Source organism: Camarhynchus parvulus, chromosome 23 (assembly GCF_901933205.1).
Source record: "Camarhynchus parvulus chromosome 23, STF_HiC, whole genome shotgun sequence".
In the NCBI taxonomy this organism is placed as follows: Eukaryota; Metazoa; Chordata; class Aves; order Passeriformes; family Thraupidae; genus Camarhynchus; species Camarhynchus parvulus.
This window is the reverse complement of record NC_044593.1, coordinates 2,133,123-2,159,502: the sequence shown is the minus strand read 5'-3', so window position 1 is coordinate 2,159,502 and position 26,380 is coordinate 2,133,123. Positions and strand designations below refer to the sequence as shown.

The 26,380-nt window shown below is 49.6% G+C and overlaps 1 protein-coding gene across 1 annotated transcript; it reads left to right on the top strand.

Annotated features, from left to right (window-relative positions):
* Nucleotides 1-1,484: 1,484 nt before the first annotated feature.
* Nucleotides 1,485-24,527, top strand: SMAP2 (small ArfGAP2). Its single transcript, XM_030964416.1, is given in 11 exon segments — nucleotides 1,485-1,644; nucleotides 14,881-15,014; nucleotides 15,493-15,578; nucleotides 17,492-17,570; nucleotides 18,873-18,953; nucleotides 19,425-19,503; nucleotides 20,550-20,653; nucleotides 21,388-21,423; nucleotides 21,426-21,561; nucleotides 22,455-22,765; nucleotides 23,371-24,527. Coding segments are annotated over 11 exon segments (1,287 nt in total). The 5' UTR covers nucleotides 1,485-1,541; the 3' UTR covers nucleotides 23,509-24,527.
* The last annotated feature ends 1,853 nt before the right edge of the window (nucleotides 24,528-26,380 follow it).

Sequence of the window (26,380 nt, the reverse complement as noted above, 5' to 3'; positions counted from 1 at the left end):
AGGAAAGGAAAGGAAAGGAAAGGAAAGGGAAAGGAAAGAAAGGAAGGAAAGGAAAGAAGGAAAGGAAAGGAAAGGAAAGGAAAGGAAAGGAAAGGAAAGGAAAGGAAAGGAAAGGAAAGGAAAGGAAAGGAAAGGTCGCAATGGCAGTTCCATGGGGGATGGATGTCCCACTCACACCGCCATCCCCATCCTCATCCATTTCCCATCCCCATTCCCGTTCCCATTCCCAGTTCCCGCCTTCGCCAGCTGCCGCCCCCCATTCCCAGGGAACACGGGATGATTCATTCGGCCCCTTCCTCCTCCTCCTCCTCCTCCTCCTCCTGCACGCAGCCCCGCTGATTCACCGCCTCTGGGGGATGCTCGCTCGGCGCTTTGGGCCGGGCACCGTCCCCGCCGGGCACGGCCCGGTTGGCGCTGGGGATGCTCCGCTGCGCGCTGGGATCGCTCCTGGATCGTTCTTCCCGACAGGGAAGCGATTCCACCCAAACCTGGGGCGGGGGGAGTTTGGGGCAAAAAGAAAAACAGAGCATCTGGGAGCATCGCCTTTGGGATCGCTGCTGGGATGGATGCTCCTGCTCTGCCCCGCGTCCCGGCACTGTCCCTGTCTGCGACACCAGTGTCACTTTTGGGAGGGTTATGTAATTGCGGCTGGTTTTTCAGAGTGCTTCAGTGACAGGTTTCTGTCTCCCGTCGGTGCCGTTGCTCGTTTTATCGCGGCTTTTCGGGCTCTGCCCGTCCTGAAATTCTCTCCTCAGCCCCCTGCACTGCCAGGTCCCCCTCCAGGCCAAGCGACAGCACCCCAGGGTGCCCCAAAATCCCCCACCCCGCCCCTCTGAGCCCCTCTGAATCCCCAAAATCCCACACACAGCATCTCTGCACCCCTGAGTCCTCCCCAACCCCATATCCAGCACATCAGAGCCTCCAAAACCCCACATCCCACATCCCTGGACCCCCACGCAGCATCTTAGCACGCTGAGCCCCCCAAAATCCCCCACCCAGCACCTCTGTACCCCTGAACACCCCAGAACCCCCCAAAATCCCTCACCCAGCCCCTCTGAGTCCCCCAAACCTCCAAAATCCCCCACCCAGCCCCTCTGAGCCCCCCAAAATCCCTCACCCAGCACCCTTGAGCCCCCCAAAGCCCCACACACATCCTCTCTGTACCCCTGAGCACCCCAGAACCCCCTAAATCCCCCATCCAGCCCCTCTGAGCCCCTCCAAACCCCCGAAATCCCCCACCCAGCCTCCCTGAGCCCCCCAAATTCCCCCTCCCCTTGCTGAGCCCCCCATTGACCCCCCCCACTCTCGTCACGTGACCCTCCCCATTCATGCCCTCTACGGCCCCGCCCCCTCTCTCCCTATTGGCTTCCGCCCTCGCGCCGCAACCAATCAGCTCCCAGCACCCGCGGCGCGTGGAGGGGGGCGTCGCCGCGCGGGGCCGGCGCTGATTGGCTCCTCCCCCGGGCGTAGCCCCGCCCATAGCGGAAGCAGGAAGCGGGCGGGCCGGCCGTGACCCGCGGGCGGGCAGCGCCGGCCGCGCCATGACGGGAAAATCGGTGCGGGACGTGGAGCGCTACCAGGCGGTGCTGGCCGGGCTGCTGGCCGAGGACGAGAACAAGTTCTGCGCCGACTGCCAGGCCAAAGGTAGCGCGGATGGGCGGCGGGGCCTGCGGAGCCCGCGCCGCACCGGATGCATCCCCTCGGTGCCCCCCATCCAAACGCACCGGCCTCGCCGCTCGGTGCTCCCCGGTGCGGCCGCTCCGCTGAGGGTTGGACACCCCCGGGTGGGTCTGGAGGGGGTGGTGCTTCCATCAGAGGGGAGAGCTCCGGTGGTGGCGGGAGGACAACGGTGCTGGCCCGGCGGTTACGGGGGTTGTGCGGGGGAAGAGGCTGAGGCAGCCCGGGGGGATCGGGGGAGAGAACGGGGCGGGTTTGGGGGCAAGAACGGGGCGGGTTTGGGGGCAAGAACGGGGCGGGTCTGGGGGCAAGAACGGGGCGGGTCTGGGGGCAAGAACGGGGCGGGTCTGGGGGCAAGAATGGGGTGGGTCTGGGGGCAAGAATGGGGCGGGTCTGGGGGCAAGAATGGGGCGGGTCTGGGGGCAAGAATGGGGCGGGTCTGGGGACAAGAATGGGGTGGGTTTGGGGGCAAGAATGGGGCGGGTTTGGGGCAGAGAAGGGAGGGGTCTGGGGGCAAGAGCGGGGTGGGTTTGGGGCAGAGAACAGGGTGGTTTTTGGGGCGGGAATAGGGTGGATTTAGGGGAAAGAGCCCTGTTGTTTTCGGGGGAAGAACTCCGTGGTTTGAGAGGGAGAATAGGATGGTTTGGGGAGAAAGAACACGCTGGTTTTGGGTGGGAGAATGGGGTGATTTTGAGGGAAAGTACAGGGTGGGTTTGGGGGCAAGAACGGAGGGGTCTGGGGGCAAGAATGTGGGGTGGGTTTGGGGCAAGAACGGGGTGGGTTTGGGGCAGAGAAGAGAGCGGCTTTGGGGGCAAGAATAGGGTGGTTTTAGTGGAAAGAACCCGGTGGTTTTAGAGGAAAGAACTCCGTGGTTTGAGAGGGAGAACGGGGTGGGTTTTGGGGCAATAACCCGGTGGTTTTGACGGAAAAAAACCCGGTGGTTTTATGGAAAAGAACTCCGTGGTTTGAGAGGGAGACTGGGATGGTTTTGGGGAAAAGAATGGGGGTGGTTTTGGGGGCACAACATGGTGGTTTTAGGGGAAAGGACACGGTGGTTTGAGAGGAAGAACGGGCCGGTTTTGGGGGAAAGAACGTGATGGTTTTCGGCTGAAAACCCCCAGATTTTTGGCCGCAGCCCCGCTGGGTTTGGTGCGAGTCGCACCGGGAGGAGCTGCGCTTCCCGAGGGGAGATGGGGAGGGAACGGCCCCCAAATCTCCCAGTGGCAATCCCGGGAAACACCCCAGAGTGGGAGGGGGCCTCTCCTGAAAGGGGGAAGAAGAAGGACCGGCTTGTGGAATTGAGGGAATTCCAGCTGGGGAGTCACATCCTGTCACCTGGGGCTGGAATGCTGTGAGCACAGGGAGGGAGCTGTCACCTCACCCCGGGGTCATGGATCACTGATGGAATTCCAGATTGTTATCCTCCTTTCCCACCGGGATTTTGCCTGTGAGGGTGGTGAGGCCCTGGCACAGGAATCTGTGGCTTCCCCATCCCTGGAATTGCTCAAGGCCAGTCTGGGATAGTGGAAGGGACAGGAGGAGCTTTAAGGTCCCTCCCAACCCAAACCATTCCATGTTTTTTTTCTGATTCCAAGGTGTGTTATGACCCTGCTCTATCTGAGATAGGAAATGTTTGAATTCCAGAGGATATTAAACTGTTCCTTGTCCCCTCTGGTTGCTGCTTTGTTTTCCCTGCAGCAAAAGAGTTAAAGTTGCCCAAAATCCTGTTTTAATGAGCTGCCATAATCTCCTGGAGATCTGGACTTGAGCCTCTGTTTCCCAAGAGCTCCTGGAATTGAACTTGGAGGAGGGATTGGCCAAATCCATCTGTAATCAAAGGGCTTGGTCACCTCAGCGTGACCTCCAAAACTGCACAGCCCCCTTGAACAAATTCAAAATGAGATAATTACGATTTCTTTTCACCCCAAACCACAATAACCTCGTCCTTCCCGCCTGCCTGGAGCACACCTGGTGGTGCTGGAGATCAGGATGTTCCTCCCCTGTGCCAATCCTTTATCTCTTGGCACCTCCTGGAGGGCACGAACAGCTCCTTTATCTCAGCTCCCAGGCCTGGGAGAGGGCAAATTCCACCAAAATGGGAAAAAAAAATTCAACCCCACACACCTCTGGGTGATGGAGCTTCTCCTCGTCACCACCCCGGTTCATTAATTATTATCATTTTAATGAAGTTCTGGTGGGGAGTTGAAGCCTTTCCAAAGCTGGAAGCTGCTCCTGGCTGGGAGCAGGGATTGCAGCGATCCTGGAGAGCAGGCTGGGGCTGTCCCCAGCTCTCTGATCCACTAATTACCCCCTGCACTAATGACATTGCTGGCAGCGGGAAATCTGCTCCTCCAGGCCATGTGGGAGCTGCCTCTGCCCAGAGCTCCATGGAATTGCTGCAGTTTTGGGGCAGTTTTGGTATTTTTATTGAATGGAGCTGTCTCTGCCCAAAACTCCAAGGAATTGCTGCAGTTTTGGGGCAGTTTTGGTACTTCTGATCAATGTGGTGCCATGGGAGCTGTCTCTACCTGGAGTTCCAGGGAGAATTGTGCATTTTTGGGGCAGTTTTTGGTACTTTTGGTAAGTGGAGCTGTCTCTGCATGGAGCTCCATGGAATTGCTGCATTTTTGAGGCAGTTTTTGGTACTTTTGGTGAATGGAGCTGTCTCTGCCCAAAGCTCCAAGGAATTGCTGCAGTTTTGGTACTTTTAGTGGATGGAGCTGTCTTTGCCCAGAGTTCCAGGGATTTGCTGCAGTTTTGGGGCAGTTTTGGTATTTTTAGTGAATGGAGCTGTCTCTGCCTGAAGCTCCAAGGAATTGTTGCAGTTTTGGGGCAGTTTTGGTGAATGGAGCTGTCTCTGCCCAGAGTTCCAGGGAGAATTGTGCATTTTTGGGGCAGTTTTTGGTACTTTTGGTGAATGGAGCTGTCTTTGCCCAAAGCTCCAAGGAATTCCTGCATTTTTGGGCCAGTTTTTGCTACTTTTGGTGAATGGAGCTGTCTCTGCATGGAGCTCCATGGAATTGCTGCAGTTTTGGGGCAGTTTTGGTGAATGGAGCTGTCTCTGCCCAGAGTTCCAGGGAGAATTGTGCATTTTGGGGCAGTTTTTGGTACTTTTGGTGAATGGAGCTGTCTTTGCCCAACGCTCCAAGGAATTGCTGCAGTTTTGGGGCAGTTTTGGTATTTTTGGTGAATGGAGCTCTCTCTGCATGGAGCTCCATGGAATTGCTGCAGTTTTGGGGCAGTTTTGGTACTTTTGGCGAATGAAACTCTCTCTGCCCAGAGTTCCAAGGAATTCCTGTGATTCTGGGGCAGTTTTGGTGAATGGAGCTGTCTCTGCCTGAAGCTCTAAGGAGTTCCTGCTGTTTTGGGGCAGTTTTGGTATTTTGGTGAATGGAGCTGTCTCTGCCCAAAGCTCCAAGGAATTGCTGCAGTTTTGGGGCACTTTTGGTACTTTTGATCAATGTGGTGCCACGGGAGCTGTCCTGGCATGGAGCTCCAGGGAATTCTTGAAGTTTTGGGGCAGTTTTGGTGAATGGAGCTGTCTTTGCCCAGAGTTCCAGGGATTTGCTTCAGTTTTGGGGCAGTTTTGGTACTTTTGGTGAATGGAGCTGTCTCTGCTCGGAGCTCCAAGGAATTGCTGCAGTTTTGGGGCACTTTTGGTACTTTTGGTGAACGTGGAGCTCTCCCAGCTCCGATGCCAAGGAAGTCCTGATGTTCCTCCTGCAATAACTGCAGCATCCCACTCTGCCCATGAAAAGCAGCCCCGGGGTGGCTCCAGGTGATGCCCTCAGCTTTTCCAGCTGGGCAGGGACTGGAGCAACCTGGGACAGTGGGAAATGTGAATTAAATGAGCTTTAAGGTCCTTCCCACCCGAGCCAGCGTGAGATTCTGTGAAACCCCAGGGTGGTTTTGCTGCTGCAAAAACTGCTCAGAGCTGTTGTTTTGCAGGAAATTGGGTGAAATCTCTTCGCTCTCTTCCTCTTTTTGTTGCCAACCTCGTGTTTGGGGGAACTGGGAGAGCTGAGCCAGGGCACTGCTGAGTTCTAAATCCTCTCCTTGGAGGTTTTTGCTGTGGGAATCATCTGGAAAAACACCTGGAGAGAGCAGCCCTTGCTGGGCAGGTGGGATTTTTGCTGCTGGTGCCGTTCCAAGGGTGGCTGTGGTGCTGCTGCTCCCTGTGCGTGTGTCTGAGAGATCCCAGAGCTGCTGCACAGCCTGAGCTGAGCATCCAGCAGCACATTCCCTGCTTGGACTGTGAGAACCTGGAGCTGGCATGGCTGAGGGAGGGAGGGATGAGGCGAAATCTCCGTCGGGATGTGGAAAATTCCCATTGAGCGACGCAGAGTGGATTCATTGCTGCTCCTAGAGCTGCTCTGTGCCCCCAGCTAATTGTGTTTGGTTCTGTCCTTCTCCCAAATTCTTCCCTCTGCTCTGCAGCCCCATCCATGCATCCAGCAGGCTCCGTGGATCCCGGGGTGGTGCCGTCAGAGTGGGAGATCCCCAGGGAGCAGAGGCCAGAGGTTCCCCAGAGGTTCAGGTTGCCCTGTGCTCCCCCCTGCTCTGTCTGGCTCTTCCCTTCATCCCTTTGTCTTGTGAGATCCGTGGGTTCCAGGCTCTGAAAAAATGTGACATTCTCACTCCAAATTGGTGTTTCCTTCAATCCAGGAGGGATTTGTGCAGGCCTGAGGTGAAGCTCCACAAACTTCATCAGAGCAGGGTTGGTGCCAGGTGATTTTGTTTTCTATGGATGTTAAAATCCCCAGGAATTTCAGGTTGCCCTGTGCTCCCCCCCTGGTCTGTCTGGCTCTTCCCTTCATCCCTTTGTCTTGTGAGATCCGTGGGTTCCAGGCCTAAATCCATCCCTTGTATCCTGAGGGATTAGGTGGGTGAAGTGCTGCTGAGCACGGCATAAATCCAGGTTTAATTCTTCACCAAAAAAGGGAAAAAAAAAAAAGGGTAAGATTGGGGAAATCCCTGCCCAGAGGTGGGTAAATATGGGATGGGAAAGGGGGAAAGCTTGGGGTGGAGTAGGTGATATAAGGAGGTTGACTTCTTATTATTATCTGATGGGGGAGCTGCTTTAGTCCAGCCTAACTCCTGTTAATCCAAAGCAAATATTCCCTGAAAATCTGCGTGACTCAACTCCTCCTCCTCCAGCAGCCTCTTGAGCTGCAGCTCAATTTCCTTTGCAGGCAGAGCAATTCCAAGAGGGACTTTTTTAAAATAGCTGCTGGAACAGCTGCATGGGAGGAAGGAGGATGAGGATGGCAATGCTGATGGAGGGGAGTGGTGCAGCCTGTGCCTGCAAAAAAGTGATGGGGCTGGAACTGCTCAGCTCAGTTTAGGAAATCTGGGATGAGGAGAAAGCTCAGCTTTAGGCAAGGGAATCTTGCTAGAGGGATCCATGTGGGTTGTGTGTGTTCATTTGAATCCTCAGCTGCAGCCACAATATTCTGGGATATTCCATTATTCTTCTGCTTTTCTGCTCTTCCCCAGTTCAGATTTTGTGCACAAAGGGAGTGGAAATGCTCCAAAATTCACTTTATCCCTCTGGAATTTTCATCTCAGCGGGGTAAAACTGGGAGAGGACGCAGCTCTGTCCACCCTGAGCCTGCCTGGAGGAGGAGGAGGATGAGGATGAGGATGGCAATGCTGATGGAGGGGAGTGGTGCAGCCTGTGCCTGCAAAAAAGTGATGGGGCTGGAACTGCTCAGCTCGGTTTAGGAAATCTGGGATGAGGAGAAAGCTCAGCTTTAGGCAAGGGAATCTTGCTAGAGGGATCCATGTGGGTTGTGTGTGTTCCTTTGAAAAGCTGCAGCCACAATATTCTGGGATCTTATTCTGCTTCTCTGCTCTTCCCCAGTTCAGATTTTGTGCACAAAGGGAGTGGAAATGCTCTGAAATTTGCTTTATCCTTCTGGAATCTTCACCTCAGCGGGGTAAAACTGGGAGAGGACACAGCTCCGTCCACCCTGAGCCTGCCTGGAGCTGGAACTTCCCACTCAAGCAAGGGGAAAAAAGCATCAGTGTTCCCAACAGGGGTTTAGTGTGGAATTAGTTGTAGGAAGATCCCTTTTAAGCAGAGCTCTGAGTCACACTTGGCCCTACATCTGCCAGAAATAGGGATAATCCTCAGAGCAGCAGCAGCAGCAGCACCTGGGCTCTCTGTGTGCTGACCCACCTGGGGAGTGGAGGTGGGAAAAGGAAAAAAAAAATCCCAAAAAAAAAAAAAAAAAACCAACCCAATGTGATTCCCAGCTGGAGTAAAGTTTGTTCCTATAGAAACTGCCAGGAGTTATGTAAGGAAATGGCAGCTGCAGTGCAAGGGGAGCTCGTGCTCCAAAATGCAAAGTAGGTCTTGAAACCGAGCAAAAAGTCAGGAATAGCTCAGGGCTCCTTCAGGTTGGTCCCTGGGAGTGATTGTTCCCTGTGTCCCAGGAAATCTGGGACAAAATTGGAGCTTTTAGGAGGAGCTGTCGTGAACTTGGAGCGGTGAGTGCAAGGCTGGGTTTACCTGGGCCTTAATAAATTGGTTTTTCTCTATTTTTGGTAATATGTGCCATTCCTTCCTGCCCCTTTCCCTAGGAATTTCAAAGGGATGTTTAGCTCATGATGCTGAAAATCAGTATTATTGTAATTAAGCTATTAATTCAGATTATTATGATTATCATGTTTAGCTCTAGATACTGAAAAAATTCTCACTCCATCAAAAACTGACCCAGGACCTTCCTCTGCTCAGAGCTTTGTCAAGGACTTGGTGGCTTCTAAAACATCCTTAAATTAAATTAGAAAACAGAGTCTAAATGTTTTCAACACCAAGTGACCAATTAAAAACATCTTAAAAAGCAGCAAAATTCTATTTGCAGCATCAAAAGCCAAATCAGTGATGGCAGAGCTTCCACCCTGCTGCTCTGCTTACAGGTGCTCCTATCACCTAAATTATTTGCATTTCATGGAAATTCAGACCTCCTTGGAATCTGCAATTTCTAGCATTGGCTGGCGTGTGGTTTTGGTCCAAAAATGCATGCCACAGGAAGTCCATGGATTGTGGAACTGACTGATTTTATTTATTTTTTTGATGTATATTTATATTTTTAAGCTGTGTCACCATCAGTGTTGATGGTGTCACCCCGTTGTTTTTCATGGATCCTGGTGATAGAACTGCTTGAAATTGTCCATGTCACCTTTTTATTGACTGGAGGAACATCCAACCCTTCCTGCAGCAGCAGGAAAGCCCCACCCTGCTGTTCACAGAAATTTTCATTTCCTCCACCTGCACTTCAAAGAACACGATGGTAGCAGCGATAAAACCGCTCATCTTTACCCAAAAACACACAAATCTTGGTCTTCAAGGCCACAAGGCCCTCAAATATTGATTATTGTTTGCTAAACTGGAAGGTTTTCTGGCAGAAATCCGAGCCAGCACCTTTGTTTTTCTTGCAAAATGTGGCTGAGGCCTGTAATTTTTTCCTGTGGGGGGAAAAAAAAAAAAATAAAACCCCCAAACAGCCCTTTCTTCTTTCAAAGGATGGTATAAAGCTGGGTTTTTTTGGTGATTAAACTACTTGATCAGGTGTAGATTTTTATCAAACACCTTTTGTGGGTGTTCAAGTGAGGCTGTGGCTTTAGCATCCCCTGAGAGCTGCACAGATCCCTCAATGTGGGAGTGCAGCAGGGATTAATCCCAAATCCCAGGTGGATCCCTGATCCCCGCAGCAGGATCCACGCTCAGCTCAGTTATTAAAGTGTTAATAACTCAATCACATCATTCAAGTGGGGGTTTTTGGGGTTTCCTTAGGTTCCCCAAGTCCTGGAAGAGCAGAACAGACATTTCCAGCAAAGAGGAAGTTGTTTTGCTCAAGTGAGGCTTGGTCACAGCTCTGGGCAGCTGAATGGCAGAAAATCCTTGAGCAATTTCTTTCCAGAACAAGGAAACCACAAGGCAGAGGAACCTCTTGGATCCTGAGTTCTTTCCTGCTTTAACTCTGCAAAAAAAAAAAAATGAGGATTATTCAGCTTGGACTCGAGGAAATTTGTCCCTGGTGAAAAGCTGAGGGTGTGGATAACAACCCCTGGCAGGGATTTTCTTGCTCCAGGGAGAATTCCCCACATCCCTTTTCCTCGTGGATTTTTGGGATTTCCTTAGGTTCCCCCAAGTCCTGAAAGAGCAGAATAGACATTTCCAGCAAAGAGGAAGTTGTTTTGCTCAAGAGAGGCTTTGTCACAGCTCTGGGCAGCATGAATGGCAGAAAATCCTTGAGCAATTTCGTTCCAGAACAAGGAAACCACAAGGCAGAGGAACCTCTTGGATCCTGAGTGCTTTCCTCCTTTGACTCCATTAAAAAAATGAGGATTATGAGGACTCGAGGAAATTTTTCCCTGGTGAAAAGCTGAGGGTGTGGATAACCCCTGGCAGGGATTTTCTTGCTCCAGGGAGAATTCCCCACATCCCTTTTCCTCATGGATTTTTGGGGTTTCCATAGGTTCCCCCAAGTCCTGAAAGAGCAGAACAGACATTTCCAGCAAAAGAGCAGAGGAAGTTGTTTTGCTCAAGTGAGGCTTGGTCACAGCTCTGAGCAGCTGAATGGCAGAAAATCCTTGAGCAATTTCTTTCCAGAACAAGGAAACCACAAGGCAGAGGAACCTCTTGGATCCTGAGTGCTTTCCTCCTTTGACTCCATTAAAAAAATGAGGATTATGAGGACTCGAGGAAATCTTTCCCTCGTGAAAAGCTGAGGGTGTGGATAACCCCTGGCAGGGATTTTCTTGTTCCAGGGAGAATTCCCCACATCCCTTTTCCTCAGCTGGATGATTCCACAGCCAGACATGGAGCAGTGTTTGGGATCCATGGAAGAAGCTGCTCATTTCCCCTGGGAATATTTCACCAGGCCCTCAATCCTGCCCATGGATGCAGCTCCTTTTTTTTTTTTTCCTGCTTTTCCTTTTCCAAGGAGCTGTGGTTTTTGCAGCCAGCTCCTGGTTTATTTTTAAATGCTTTCTGCAGAGTTATTACAGCAAAAAAAAAAAAAGTTGCCTCAGGAACTTGGGCCAGAATTTGGTGTCTGAGTGAAGGGTGAGGAGAGAATCCCCTCAGGATTTCTCAATTAAAACCACTCCAGGGTGTGAACTTGGAGCAAGTGACTCATTTGGAGCAGGCTCCTGGGGCTGGGAATTGAAAAGGGAATTAGGCTGGGGGTTTTAAAGGGAATTAGGATCCTTTTCAGTCATTCAGATTATTCAGCAGCCCTTGGAGCATTAATGAGCAGCATTAGATGGGGACTGGGGCTGGCACGAGCAGCTTGGTATGTGCAGTTTGTTTTGACAGGCTGGGATGTGAAACAGGCTCTGGAATTGTCTCCTGGAGCCGGGCACTGAATCCCTGCTGGATCCTCCTCCCTTGGGAATGCTCAGGAAAGCTGGGAATGAAAATTCACTGAACAAGCGATGCTTTGGGGTTTGTGATCCTCCTGCCAGGCCAGGCTCTGAAAAATATTGGAATTCTTACTCCAAATTGGTGTTTCCTTCAATCCAGGAGGGATTGCTGCAGGTCTGAGGTGAAACTCCACGAACTTTGAGCAGAGCAGGGTTGGTGCCAGCTCACTTTGCTTTCTATGGATTTTAAAATCACCCCTAGCATCATAAAATGAGACATAAAATCATCATAAAGCTGAGACAGAAGTGGTGGCAGCACCAGGCAAGGCCGGCACTGGAGCAAACTCCCTGGAGCAGGGGCTGGGCACTGAATCCCTTGGGAATGCTCAGGAAAACTGGGAATGAAAATTCACTGAACAAGCGATGCTTTGGGGTTTGTGATCCTCCTGCCAGGCCAGGCTCTGAAAAATGTTGGAATTCTTACTCCAAATTGATGTTTCCTTCAATCCAGGAGGGATTTGTGCAGGCCTGAGGTGAAGCTCCACAAACTTTGAGCAGAACAGGGTTGGTTGCTACCAGGTGATTTTGTTTTCCATGGATATTAAAATCACCCCTAGCATCATAAAGTCATCATAAAGCTGAGACAGAAGTGGTGGCAGCACCAGGCAAGGCCGGCACTGGAGCAAACTCCCAATTTTCCATGTGGGAATGGGGTTTCCATTTTGGCCCGGTGGCTCTGAGGGCCCTCAGCCTCAGGGGAGTTGATTTTAGAGCATCAACCCAAGGATTCTTGCAAGAAACAAAAATTTTTTTAGTGGTTTAAGGAGCTGAATGTTTCTGTTGCCTTCTCCTGAACCCTCTGGGAGATAAATAAATCCATAATTCCCTGAGCCAGGAGGGTGAGGTGCCCCTGTTCTCAGTTAGTGTCAGGGTGTGCCCACTTTTTGTGAGGGGTGATAATTCCCCCAGGCAGCTCTGCAGTGCTGATTAAAGCTGCCCCGTTGTTATTTACGATATAAATTGATACAAACCCATTTTTCTCAGAAAAAAAAAAAATGTTCCCCTAAACTCCAACCCAGGCGTTTTTCCCCTCTTTTATCACTGAAGCTGCTGCAGAGTCTGAGCTGGGCTTGGGTTTTGGGGAAGTGAAAAGTGAAAGTCACATCTGGAGATGCCACCTGGAGCTTTTTCGAGTCGAGTCACCTTGAAAAGAGCTGTGAAACGCTGGGGAAATGCCTGCAAAAAGCCCTAAAAAAGCGAAACCTGAGTGGCTGGGCACTTGCAGGGAGGTTTTTAGTGGGAGATGTTCCAGTGTGAGCTGCTCCAAAGAGGGAAGTGGGAGGTTGTTTACATCTGCACCGAACCCTTCCCCCCTCCCACAACCTCAGGGCTTTAGGAGACGTTTTAAAAGAACATTTTTAGAAGGCATTTGAAGGTTAAAGTGTCGGTTTAGTTAAGCTGGCTGTCTGGGAAGGGTGTTGGGTCCGACCTGACCGCACCAGGGTTTGCTGTGGCTGCAGGCTCAGGGGAGGATTTTGGAAAATTCAGATTTCCTCCCTGTGTGGCTCTGGGGTCACAATCTGTGAGAACCAACGCCTCTGTTCCCTTTAGGTTTGAAACCTTTCCTGCAGCACCTTCTGCCTGTGCAAGGACACCCAAATCCCAGCTGGAATCTCCCCAGGGAACAGCTCGCCCCTGGTTGTATAATGAGTTTAGCGCTGGGAGGGGAATCAAAAAATCCCTAAATATTCATTTTAATTCAAATAGAACCAAGCTGCTCCGTCTTGGCTCTCCCAGAACTTGGATTTGGGAGTTGCAGCACATTCCAGATGTGGTTCCCTTGTTGTCCCAGCCCCCTGAAGGGACCCTGGAGCAGCAGCAGGATGTGACACTTACCCCTGAGTCATGTTTTAGTGGGAGGTTGTGGTGGCCTGAGCTGCTCCATGTGACAAACCCAGTGAGCTGATTACTCCAGGAGCTGCCCATTAATCCTTTTAGTCCTATCAAGGCTAAATTTATCTGGAGTTTTAAATCTAACCTTGAATCTCTTGATAATCCTGCCAGCAGTCTCACGTTAGAGGCCTGGGGGTGGATCTGGGAGAGGGTTCTGTGTAGAAATCACAGGAAGGATCCTGGCTAAAAAGGTTTTATTCCCAATTTTTTTTGGGCATGTTCAGGTGGTGCTGAAGTTGTGGGTTTTGCTTTGATAATAAAGGAGGTAATAAAGGGACTGAGGTGTCTGGGAAGTGAATTTCTCAGCTCCATTAAATTGATATCATTCCCAAAGGCCACTCCTGGAGAGGGAAAAAGCAGCAAATAATGGCAGGAAAGGCCAGAAAACTTAATGAAGGCGTTTTGAAAGTGAATTCCTTGGAAGAGCTGCTGGAGTTACCTGTTGGAGATTGGATAGCTGTGCTCTGGAAGGGTCCCTGAGTGCATTATCAGCTCCAGATCCCTCAGGATGCCCCAGGCTTTCCCCAGGAGCAGGAATGAAACCGTTAACAGCATCTCAAATACAGCGCTGCTTTTTTAGGGCTCTGAAATTACACTTTCCCCCTCCCACCTCCCTCTCATTAACTCGAGGCTCTGCTATTTTAGCTGTGGCAAGAAAAGCAGGATAACTCTTCATCATCCAGAAGGATGGCTGGGAAAAAGGGCTGGTGGAGGCTGTTTGATCCCTAATGCTGTGTTTTCCCAGTTCCTCATGCACTGGGACGCCAGTTTGTGCTGGGAGAAAAGGGTTTCATTTTAAAATATTCCTAAAATATTCAGGATTGAGGGACTGGGAGAGGGGTGGGAATTCCTGTGGATCTCTGTGTGCCCTGCTGGGATTCCTGGGTGCATCTGAGCTCCTTAATCTTTCCCTTCTGGATGTTTGTTTTTTTGTTTTTTGATCCCTGGCATGATCTCCTATCCACACCTTGGAGCTGTCCTGCATGAAAACCAGGAATGTCCGACCTTAATCAACGCCTTTATTTTATTTTGACCCAGGAAAAGCAAATAATGTCCATCAGAGACGTGGAAACTGGAGTGAACTGATCATTCCTTGGGCTGGGATTGGTTTTGGGGCCAAATCCTGGGCTCAGTGCTTGGTCCTGGCTCAGCTGGGAATTCCTGCCCAGCACTGAGGAGATTTAAAGATGCTGAGTGGGTTTTTGGTTTTGTTTTTGGTTTTTTTTTGCTGTAGGGAATATTCTGGAGCTGATTCCAGGTTATTCAGGGAAAAAAAGCAGGATCACAGACATGGCAGAGCTCAGGGGGTTGGAGTTTTTTGGGTGGTTTAAATTCCTGTTTTCTTCCCTCTTCTTGGGTGGATGGAAGAGGGAGACAATAAATCTGCAGGGATAATGATTGGAAGAGATTTGGAAAGGATTTTATCCAATTCCTTGCTCAAAGCAGGAAAAATGCAAAAATTTACCTCAAATTCAGCTGGTTTGGAGGGATTTTAGATCTGAGGGGTTTTAGATCAGTCACAGCACCAGGTGAGAGCTTTTCCTTGGTGAAATCAGGAACTTTTTCCTTCATTTCAGTAATTTTTTTCCCTCACAGAAAGAAAAGGACGACAAAATTGTTTAAATTTCTGATTTTTTCCTTCTTGGAGCTATTTGGTTTGTGTGGATGGAAGAGGAAGGCAATAAATCCCCAAGGATAAGGATTGAGAACATCCTCCTGATGTGGAATTTCAGTTTCCAGCCTGGATGAGAATCCAAAGGCTTCAATCCCAGTTCACTTGGTGCAGTTTCCCAGTTGCTCCAGGCAAAAAAAAAAAAAAAAAAAAAAAAAAAAAAAAGGGTTGGATTGGTGGGAAACACTTTTCTTGTCTCTTCTCAGGGCCACGATGGGCATCCTGGAATATTGGGGTGTTCATCTGCATCCGCTGTGCTGGGATCCACAGGAACCTGGGAGTTCACATATCCAGGGTCAAATCTGTCAACCTCGACCAGTGGACACAGGAACAGATCCAGGTGAGGGCTGGGATAACACACTGAGGGTTTTTTTTAAAATAAACCATGTCAGGATAGCCCCAAAAAAATTAAAAAAAATGGGGGAAGTGGAGGAGGAGGTGGAAGAAGAATTCCAGTTGGGAGGGAAAAGAGCAATAAAATGTCCTCATTCCAGGCTGGACAAACAGCAGAGAGTAAAGCTCAAGGAGCTGCAAATCTCTGTTAAATTACCAATTCCTGCTTCCCACCTCTCCTTCCAGAGGGATTTGGGGTTGCTGACAGGATATTTATCGTGCCTTGGATTAAAAATTGCTCGGAATTGGCAAATGGGGTGGGAGGGGATTGGAGCAGCTGCCTCAGCATCCCCTGGGGGGTGAAAAGTGGCTTTCAGGAGGATCCCCCTTTCCTGGGTTTCTCTCCTCTGTCAGCTTGGGATGCTGTGGGAGAGCTTTAATGCCTGGGGAAGGAGAATTTGAAGGAGTTTTTTTTTGGATTTCAGTGCGTGCAGGAGATGGGGAATGGCAAAGCCAATCGTCTCTACGAAGCCTACCTGCCCGAGAACTTCCGGAGGCCCCAGACAGACCAGCATCCTTTTTGTTATTCCTGGAAAAAACGTGGAAATTCCATGGAAATTCCCATCCTGGAGCTGTGTGGTTAAACCTCCCTGAGGGAGAAGTTGTTCCCTTGGGCAGGGCATGGGAATGAAGGGGCTGGGGTGGAGAATTGGGACCACAGGAGGCTTCTCCCAAGTTTAGAGCCTGCTTGGATTGGGGCAATAAAAAACTGGGAAATATTCACTCTGAAATTCTCATTTTGGAAGAGCCAGGAGAATTTTGCTTTTTGGCTTAAATGTGGAAAAAAAAATGCACTGGAATGGAAAATAACCCTTAAAATCCCTTTTTTTCCAGTGGGATTTATCTCTCGCCCCAGACAGACCAGCATCCTTTTTTGTTATTCCTGGAAAAAACGTGGAAATTCCATGGAAATTCCCATCCTGGAGCTGTGTGGTTAAACCTCCCTGAGGGAGAAAATTGTTCCCTTGGGCAGGGAATGGGAATGAAGGGGTTGGGGTGGAGAACTGGGACCACAGGAGGCTTCTCCCAAGTTTAGAGCCTGCTTGGATTGGGGCAATAAAAAACTGGGAAATATTCACTCTGAAATTCTCATTTTGGAAGAGCAAGGAGAATTTTGCTTTTTTTTTGGCTTAAATGTGGAAAAAAAAATGCACTGGAATGGAAAATAACCCTTAAAATCCCTTTTTTTCCAGTGGGATTTATCTCTCGCCCCAGACAGACCAGCATCCTTTTTTGTTATTCCTGGAAAAAACGTGGAAATTCCATGGAAATTCCCATCCTGGAGCTGTGTGGTTAAACCTCCCTGAGGGAGAAGTTGTTCCCTTGGGCAGGGAATGGGAATGAAGGGGTTGGGGTGGAGAACTGGGACACCAAGGTGACCACAGGAGGCTTCTCCCAAGTTTAGAGCCTGCTTGGATTGGGGCAATAAAAAACTGGGAAATATTCACTCTGAAATTCTCATTTTGGAAGAGCAAAGAGAATTTTGCTTTTATTTTTGGGCTTAAATGTGGAAAAAAAATGCACTGGAATGGAAAACAACCCTTAAAATCCCTTTTTTTCCAGTGGGATTTATCTCGTTCAGATCTCTGCTATGTCAGAGTGAACCCAAAAATGCTGAAGTTTGGAGGGAATGAGAGAGTTGGGTTTTCCAAAGTGCTGAATATTCCAAAGGCTCCATGGAGATCTAATCGTGGCCTTCCAGGACCTGAAGGAGCTGCAAGAGAGATGATTTACAAGGGATAGGATGGAAGGGGTGGATTTTGGTAGATCTGGTGGGATTTTGGGAAGGAATTCCTCCCTGTGAGGGTGAGGAGAGGCTGGAATGGATTTCCCCAAAAAAGAATTGTGGCTGCCCCGTCCCTGGAAGTGTTCCCCAGGCTGGATGGAGCTTGGGATAGTGGAAAGTGCTCCTGCCCATGGGGTTTAAGGTCCCTTCCAACCCAAACCAGGCTGGGGATTCTCTGATGGAATTTTCAGTGCTTCAGCTGTAAATCCCACCTCGCAGGAATGCTGAGTAAGCAGGGATAGAATGATGTGAACCTAGGAAAAAAAAAACAAACACAAAAACACCTTTCCACCATCATTTTTTTGAGTTAATCTGGTACCTGAGGTGCTTTTTGAGGTGCCAGGATCCTGTTGTTGTGCTGAGGGGATGCTCGGGGCAAACAAAAGAAAAAAAACAGTGGAGAAAACACAGCAAGAGCTTAAATCCTGACTTAATTCCCTTTTTATAGCACTGAAATAACCTGAAATAACCCAGGGGCAAAAAGCGAGTTGGGATCCAGCAGTAAATTATTTTAAGAAAGTTACTGCTGGAAAGGCTCTTTAAACAATGATTTAATTTAGTTACAGCCTGTACCTTGTTCCTCCCTGTCAAACAAGGCTTCTATTCTGGAATCCTTTGTCCTTAACCAGCTGCTGTAGAGCTGTGGAGAGTTTTATCCGGGATAAATATGAGAAAAAGAAATATATGGACAGAAGCATCGACATCAACGCCTTCAGGGTGAGTCTGGAGGCCTAAAATTGTGATTACAACAAAATATTGAAGTATATATATCAAAATATTCCCAAATATCGACATCAACGCCTTCAGGGTGAGTCTGGAGGCCTAAAATTGTGATTACAACAAAATATTGAAGTATATATATCAAAATATTCCCAAATATGGACATCAACGCCTTCAGGGTGAGTCTGGAGGCCTAAAATTGTGATTACAACAAAATATTAAAATATATATATCGAAATATTCCTTGTGTCAGGAGAAATCCCTTCTCCAGGGCTGCTTGAACTTCATGGAGCGAATTCCTGAGGAGATTTGAAGATGCTGAGTGGGTTTTGTTGTAGGGAATATTCTGGAATATTCAGGGAATGTTCCAGGGAAAAAAGCAGGATCACAGACGGGGCAGAGCTCAGGGGGTTGGAGTTTTTTGGGTGGTTTAAATTCCTGTTTTCTTCCCTCTTCTTCATCTCATCCATTGTGTGGATGGATGTCTCACACTGGAGGAGATCTTGGAAAGATTTTATCCAATTCCTTGCTCAAAGCAGGGAAAATGCAAAAATTTACCTCAGAATCAGATTTTTCTGAGGGATTTTAGATCTGAGGGGCTTTAGATCAGTAACAGCACCGTGTGAAAGCTTTTTCTTGGTGAAATCAGGAACTTTCTCCCTCATTTCAGTGATTTTGTTCCCTTACAGAAAGAAAAGGACAACAAAACTGTTTAAATTCTTGATTTTTTTCCTTCTTGGAGCTGTTTGATTTGTGTGGATGGAAGCGGGAGACAATAAATCAGGGATAATGATTGGAGGAGATTTGGAAAGGATTTTATCCAGTACCTTGCTCAGAGCAGGAAAAATGCAAAAATTTACCTCAAATTCAGCTGGTTTGGAGGGATTTTAGATCTGAGGGGTTTTAGATCAGTAACAGCACCAGGTGAGAGCTTTTTCTTGGTGCAATCATGAATTTTCTCCCTCATTTCAGTGATTTTTTCCCCTCACAGAAAGAAAAGGACGACAAAACAGTTTAAATTCTTGATTTTTTCCCTCTTGGAGCTGTTTGGTTTGTGTGGATGGAAGAGGGAGGCAATAAATCTCCAGGGATAATGATTGGAGGAGATTCGGAAAGGATTTTATCCAATTTCTTGCTCAGAGCCGGAAAAATGCAAAAATTTACCTCAGAATCAGATTTTTCTGAAGGATTTTAGTTCTGAGGCGTTTTAGATCAGTAACAGCACCGGGTGAGAGCTTTTTCTTGGTGAAATCAGGAACTTTTCCCCTCACGTCAGTGATATTTTTTTTCCCCTCACAGAAAGAAAAGGACGACAAATGGAAAAGGACCAACGAGTCAGAAAGAAAACTGGAACCCATCATCTTTGAGAAGGTGAAAATGGTAAGATCAGGCAGAAAAACCACGGAGACATCCCTGAGGCAGAGCAGAGGGATTCCAGCCTCCTCTGGGAGCATTTTTCTGGCCTCAGTCACAGCCTGGGTGCTTTGAGTCACTGCTGGGAGTTTGTTTTGCTCTGCTCCCCAGACACTGAGCAGATGTGCAGGTTGGAATCCTGCTCTTCCCTGCTGGTTTTTCCAGCTCCAGCAGCTGCTTCTCCCTGCTTTGGAGCCTGCTTGGATTTGACAATTGGGACAATAAAAAAAAAAAAAAAACCTGGGAAACATTCGCTCTGAAATTCTCATTTTGGAAGAGCGAAGAGAATTTTAATTTATTTTTGGCTTAAATCCACTGGGGGGAAAAAAAGGGGATTTTAAGGGTTAATCTTGTTAAAAACCGTTGTAAATCTTGTTAAAACCATTTCAGAGTGATCCCGAAAGCTGCACGAGATTTGTGTTGTTTCTTTTCCCCCAGCCTCAAAAGAAGGACGAAACGCAGCAATCCAGGAAAAGTTCCCCCAAATCTGAGCCAGTCATGGACTTGCTGGGCCTGGGTAAGAGAAATTGGTGTGGAAATTGTGGGAATTTGAGGAGTTTCAATGCTAATTTTCACTATCAGGTGAACAATTCCAGGAATATTCAGCTTGATAAGAGTTTTCCACGTGTTTCCCTTTCTCCTGGAGCCTGTGGTTTTCCAGGAGCAGCTGGAGCTCCTCAAATTCCCACAATTTCCACATAATTTCTATAATTATGTAGAAATTGTGGGAATTTGAGGACTTCCAGTGCTGATTTTCCCTGTCAGGTGAACAATTCCAGGAATCTTGCAGGAATATTCAGCTTGGGAACAGTTTTCCATGTGTTTCCCTTTTTCCTGGAGGTTGTGGTGTTCCAGGAGCAGCTGGAGCTTTACAAATTATGGGAATTTGAGGGGTTGCAGTCCTAATTTTCCCTGTCAGGTGAACAATTCCAGGAATATTCAACTTGGGAAGAGTTTTCCACGTGTTTCCCTTTCTCCTGGAGCCTGTAGTGTTCCAGGAGCAGCTGGAGCTTTATGTAGAAATTCGAGAAATTTCAGGAATTTCAGGAGGAAGGAATTTCAGGGAATTTGAGGGGTTTCAGTGCTGATTTTCCCTGTCAGGTGAACAATTCCAGGAATCCTGCAGGAATATTCAGTTTAGGAAGAGCTTCCCATGTGTTTCCCTTTTCCTGGAGCCTGTGGTTCTCCAGGAGCAGCTGGAGCTCCTCAAATTCCCACAATTTCCACATAATTTCTATAATTATGTAGAAATTGTGAGAATTTGAGGGGTTTCAGTGCTAACTTCCCCTGTCAGGTGAACAATTCCAGGAATCCTGCAGGAATATTCAGTTTGGGAAGAGTTTTCCATGTGTTTCCCTTTTTCCTGGAGCCTGTGGTGCTCCAGGAGCAGCTGGAGCTTTATGGGACAACCAGGAGCTGGAGGCACTTCCCAAATCCTGCTCCAGGCCCTTCCCAGCTCCAGAGGGATGAGGGAGGCAGGGATCAGATGAGGGTGGGGTGGCAGTGGTGGCACAGAGGTGTCCCCAGGCTGGGGACAGCCCCAGGACATCTGTGTCCCTGCAGACGCTCCGGTGACAACGCCCGTCACCAACGGCCGGCCCAGCAGCCTGGAGAAGGACCTGGACCTCTTTGCATCCGTGGGATCCAGCTCAGACTCCTCCAGGAAGGTGAGCTGGGAATGCTGGGGCTTGGAGAAGCCTGGTTGTGTCGTAGAGGCACGGTGTCATTTGGGATGGAAGGGACATCAAAGGGCAGGGACGTCTTGCGCTGTGCCAGGGTGCTCCAAGCTGGTCTGGGACACTTCCAGGGATGGGGAATCCATCTGGGAATGCAGCGCTTCACCACACACATCAACTGTCTGCCCGAAACCTTGCTTCATCTAAATTTCTTAATCTAAATCCTGAAATCTCCCTCTTCCATTCCCACATCTCCCTCTTCCATTCCCACATCTCCCTCTTCCATTCCCCTAAACCTTGCTTCATCTAAATGTCCCTTAATTAAATCCTGAAATCTCTCTCTTCCACGTTGAAGAATGAAGAATCTTCCTCTTCCATTCCCACATCTGGGAATGCTGTGCCACTGTTTCACCACACACGTCAGCCGTCTGCCCTAAACCTTGCTTCATCTAAATTTCTTAATTAAATCTTGAAATCTCCCTCCTCCACGTTGAAGAATGAGGAATCTCCCTCTTCCATTCCCACATCTCCCTCTTCCATTCCCCTAAACCTTGCTTCATCTAAATGTCCCTTAATTAAATCCTGAAATCTCCCTCTTCAATGCTGAAGAATGAGGAATGTCCCTCTTCCACGGCCCCAGCACGTCCCTGTGTGTGGATGGACATTCCCCTTTCCCCCGTGCTGGGTTTTTGCCCTGATCCTGTCTGTCTGTCTGTCTGTCCCAGGTCGTTGGCTCCATGCCAACCTCTGGAAAGCTCCGTGCGCCGGCTCCGTTCCCGAAAATCTGAATCTGTTCCCGGAGCCCGGAGGCAAAGGGGAGGAGGTGGGGAAGAAGCAGCTCTCCAAAGACTCCATCCTGTCCCTGTATGGCTCCCAAACGTCCCAGGTGCCAGCACAAGGTAACCCTGGTGTGAGCTGGGACCAGGAGAGGCTGGTGGGGTGTCCTGGGAGCTGACAGACTTCCAGGAGAAATGGGAATGTGGGTGATCCCTGAGAATCCCAGAATGGGGTGGGTGGGAAGGGAATCTGAAGCTCATCCCATTCCAGCCGTGCACTTTCCACTATCCCAAGGTGCTCCAAAGCTGGCCTGGGGCATTTCCAGGGATGGGGCAGCCACAGCTTCTCTGGGAAATCCCTTCCAGTCCTTCACAGGGAGGAATTCCATCCCAAAATCCAACCCAAATCTGCCCTTTAGCTCTGAGAACCAGGGAGGAATTCCCTCCCAATATCCAACCCAACCCTCTGGCACTGAGGATCAGGGAGGAATCCCATCCCAAAATCCAACCCAAATCTGCCCTTTAGCTCTGGGAATGAGGGAGAAATTGCCTCTCAGTATCCAACCCTGCCCTCTGGCACTGGGATCAGGGAAAAATTCTCTCCCAATATCCAACCCAACCCTGCCCTTTAGCTCTGAGAATCAGGGAGGAATCCCATCCCAAAATCCAACCCAAATCTGCCCTTTAGCTCTGAGAATCAGGGAGGAATTCCCTCCCAATATCCAACCCAACCCCCTGGCACTGGGAATGAGGGAGGAATTCCCTCCCAGTATCCAACCCAACCCCCTGGCACTGGGAATGAGGGAGGAATTCCCTCCCAGTATCCAACCCTGCCTCTGGCACTGGGAACCCATTCCTGCATGCCGCTGCCCAAATTCCCGCTCCATCTTCGTTGAGAGCTGTGAGCAGCACCAAGAACAGCTCAGCCCGGACATCCCCCACCAGGCTGTGGCTGGAATTGTGCCATCCCAGCCGCTGAGCTGACCCATTTTTCCCTGCTCCCTGCCTTCTCCCAGGAGCCATGTTCATGGCGCCGGCTCAGCTGGGCTATCCCGCCGCTCCCTACGCCGCCTTCCCGGGGGTGCCCCCTTCCAGCAGCATGATGGGCGGCTTGATGGCCCCATCCGTGGGCATGCTGGCCCAGCCTGGAGCTGCTGGCATGGTGGCACCCGTGGCCATCCCAGCAGGCTACGTGGGCAACGTGCTGGGCGTCCCCAACGGGATGATGGGCACGCAGCAGCCCGGCTACGTGGCCGGGGTGGCCGCCGTGCCCCAGGCCGTGTACGGGGTGCAGCCAACGCAGCAGCTGCAGTGGAACCTCGCCCAGGTGAGGGGGAGGCTCCGGGAGGGGTTTTTCTGGGAGTTGGGATGGGGAGGAATGAGGGGATGTGCAGGGGTTTGTGGTTGGGGTGGGATCGGTTAAACCGGGTTGGGTTGTGGAGGGGGGAGGTGGGAGAGCCTGAGGATCCCAGGATGGGTCAGGCTGGGGAAAGAATTCCAGAGGTTGGGTCCAATCCCAGCCTCATCTCCCATGGACACCTCCAGGGGTGAGGACTCCAGAATTCCCTGGGCAATGCCAAGGCCTGACCACCCTTCCCGTGGGGAAATTCCTGCCCTGAAATCCTCCCATAGCTGGGGACTCCAACCCTCCTTGGAAAAATTCCAAGCCCTTCTCACCTTTTCCATGGAGCAATTCCTGCTGATATCCATCCTGTCCTGAAGTCCTCCCATACTTGAGGACTCCAAAATTCCCTGGGCAATTCCAAGGCCTTCCTGCCCTTTCCATGGGGAAATTCCTGCTGATATCTTGAGGATCCTGAAGTCCCCCCATGCTGGGGAGCCACCCCCTGCTCCCCTCGAGGGCTCTGCTGTTTTTGGGAGCCGTGGCCCTGTCCAGGCCCATCCCTGACCTCTCTCCTGTCCCGTTTGCAGATGACCCAGCAGATGGCTGGGATGAACTTCTATGGAGCCAACGGGATGATGGGCTATGGACAGTCCATGGGAGGAGGAGGAGGAGGAGGAGGAGCCCAGGGCAGCAACCCCTCCCTCAGCTCCCCGCTGTGGAAATGAGCCCTCGCTCGCACGCGACCATTTCTGCCTTTGTTCTGTTCTCCAAACCTGCTCCATGAGACATTCAGGGTTTTTTGCTTTCAGGTTTTGGCGGTGGGGGGGGATGACACCCAGCCCAACCTGAATATTTGGGTTTTTTTTCCATCCCTGAGCTCCATCTCTGCCTTTTCCACTGTCACAGCCACGGGGACAGCTGGGTGGCCACGCCACGAGCTCAGCCCCGTCCTCAGCACAGTCAATGCACACAGGGGAGGGGAAACCTCCCTGCACAAAGCTCCACCAGAGCTCCTGGGTAGCACTCGATGCCCTGCTGGGCACCTGGGCACAGGTGGGACTGGGAAATCTGGACTGAATCCTGCCCAGAAAGCTGGGATTTCTCACTTCGACTTGCAGTGTTAGATTTTTTTTTTTTTTTTTTGGGGGGGTGGTGGGGAACCTCGTTTGGTGCTGAGGAACCGTATTGAAGCCGAGCCCAGGGGCAAGCAAGCCTTGCTACCTCCTCCCTCGAGGGGAGCTCTCCCTGCTCCCACCCTCCTTGGAACCAAAGTCCTTGGGAAAAGCCCCTCTCCCACCCACCCTGAGCAAGCAGGAATCTCGCCCAGAGTGGGGGCAAAGCCGATGGAATGTGACAAACTTGCACTCCAGAGCGAATCTTCTGGCTGGTGTTAAGATTCGATGGAATTTCACTCTTAACAATCTTAACCAGAGTTAATTCTCCGGGGGCCCAGAGCCCTGTGCAAGTTTTCTTAACGCTTTTAAAAATTATTCTGACATCCTAATTTATACTTTTTTTCATGTTATTTTTTCTGGTTTTTGTTTCGTTCTTGTTGTCGTTGTTCCTGTGTAAAATCCTGGTTCCTCCCTTTCCTGGCTCGCTTGGGACATTTTAATCTTAGGCAGATTTCTTTTCTCATCTCCAGTAGAACCCAAAACTGCTTCAAAAATTCAGCAAGAAGTCGGACTTGTGGTCTGCTCTCTCCTGTGGATATGTAAATTCCCAAATAAAACATTGCAGTGGACTCCTCTGGTGCTGGTGGTCACTCCAGGAGTGGGAATTTAGGGGATTTCATCCCAAAAATCAGCCCAAGTTCCCTCTGGTTTTGGGCTGTGTCCCAAATGCCAGGGAGCTGAGGGAGCTCAGCCAGGCCTGGAAGAATCCAAAGTTGACACTTTTATATACAAACCCCTCGGCTTTGGGATGGGGGGGAAGGTGGAGCAGAATTCCTGCAGCTGCTGGGATTAAATTATTTCATTCCAGCTCTAATTCCGTTATTCCAACCATTTTAAACTCGGGTTTGACAAAACCTCGTCCAAAAATGCGAAGGAGCAGGGAAAATCAGAGAATTCCAGGATGGTTTGGGTGCCATTCCATTCACCCCCTGCTCCTTTCCCCATCCCAGATTTCTCCTTTGGGCACTTCCCAGCCAGAGCTTCCCTGGGAATTCCATCCCAGCCCCTCCTCAGCCTCACAGGGAGGGATTTCATCCCAAAAATCCCACCCAACCCTGCCTATTCCCATTTTTCCTGTCCCTCCCCATTTTTCCTGGGAGGGGATTTGGGAACCAGGGAGGTTTTGGGGTCTTTTATTCATTATGGGATTTCTTTCCTCAATTCAAACCTGCTTTTTCCAGGAAAAAAAAAAGAAATAGGTTTTATTCCATTCCCTTCTTTCCCAGAGTATCCACGAGAGGTTGTGGGATGATTTTTTTTAATTTTTTGGGGGGAAAAACTCAACTGAAGCACAAGCAAAAAGTTTTCAAGCTGGCTTTAATCATCTCCACTTGCTGCCCCAATACTGTACATGCAAAGCCAATTAAAAGGTGAATAATTCAGCTTTTCCTCCCTTTGTTTTGTTGGTTTTTTTTTTTTCTGGGGAGGAAAACGTCAGGAATATTTTACAAAACAACGTGCGCCCTCAGAGCCGTCAGTCCCGCAGATAGAAACCACAAAAATACAAGAGTTTGACATTTAAGAAAGGACCACGCACACATAGAAAACAGGACAGGACACAGGTAGAAAATTCCATTTGCTCGTTTTTTGTTGTTTTTTTTTTTTTGAAATATTCCCACTTTTCTGTAGCCATCCCAAACCCATCCCCTGCTCTTGGATGTGGGACTGGGGCTCCAAGGATGCTCCAGGTCCCCCCTGCCCGGTGATTTTTGGGGAGGGTGGAGATGTGGAATGGGAGGAATCTGTCATTAAACCCAGTTTAGCATAAATTGTTAAATTATGCTTCCAGAAATCCCAAAAATCTGCTCCCAGAAACCCTGAAATATCCAAGGAAAATCTTCCCCTGGCTCTCCCTTCCCCCTCAGCTGCCACTTTCTCATTCAGTGCCAATTAACTGGTGGTTAATTAAGCTCTGACACTTCCCCCCTCTCCCAGTGATCCCTTTCCATGCAAATTTTGGGCGATTTGAGGGATTTTCAAATCCTTGTGGGGTTTTGCACTCTAACCCCCATCCCTCCTTTCAGCCTCGGCTTCCAAGGGTTTGGAATTTCTGGCAGAGCTCTGGGAGCATCTCCTTGCCTTTAATCCCTCATCATTCCCACCCTTTTCTTCCCTTTTATTTTATTTTTAATGGACCCAAACCAGTCTGGAATTCCACAATTCCCTTTTATTCCCCCTTAAACTTTTTAGGGGGAAGCTGGGTTGAAAGATCCCTAATTCTGGATAAAATCCCTTCCATTTGGAATGGAAATCCAGAATTTTTGGACGGGATAAACATTCCCAAACTTCACTTTGCCCACTCCCAAAAATCCACTGGAGTTTTCCCCCTCTGCTTTTGTTTCCCTGCTGCTGCTGCCAACCTGAATTCCAGGAGGAATTCCCGACTTTCTTTTCCCCTTTTAGGTGTAAACTTGAGGGATTA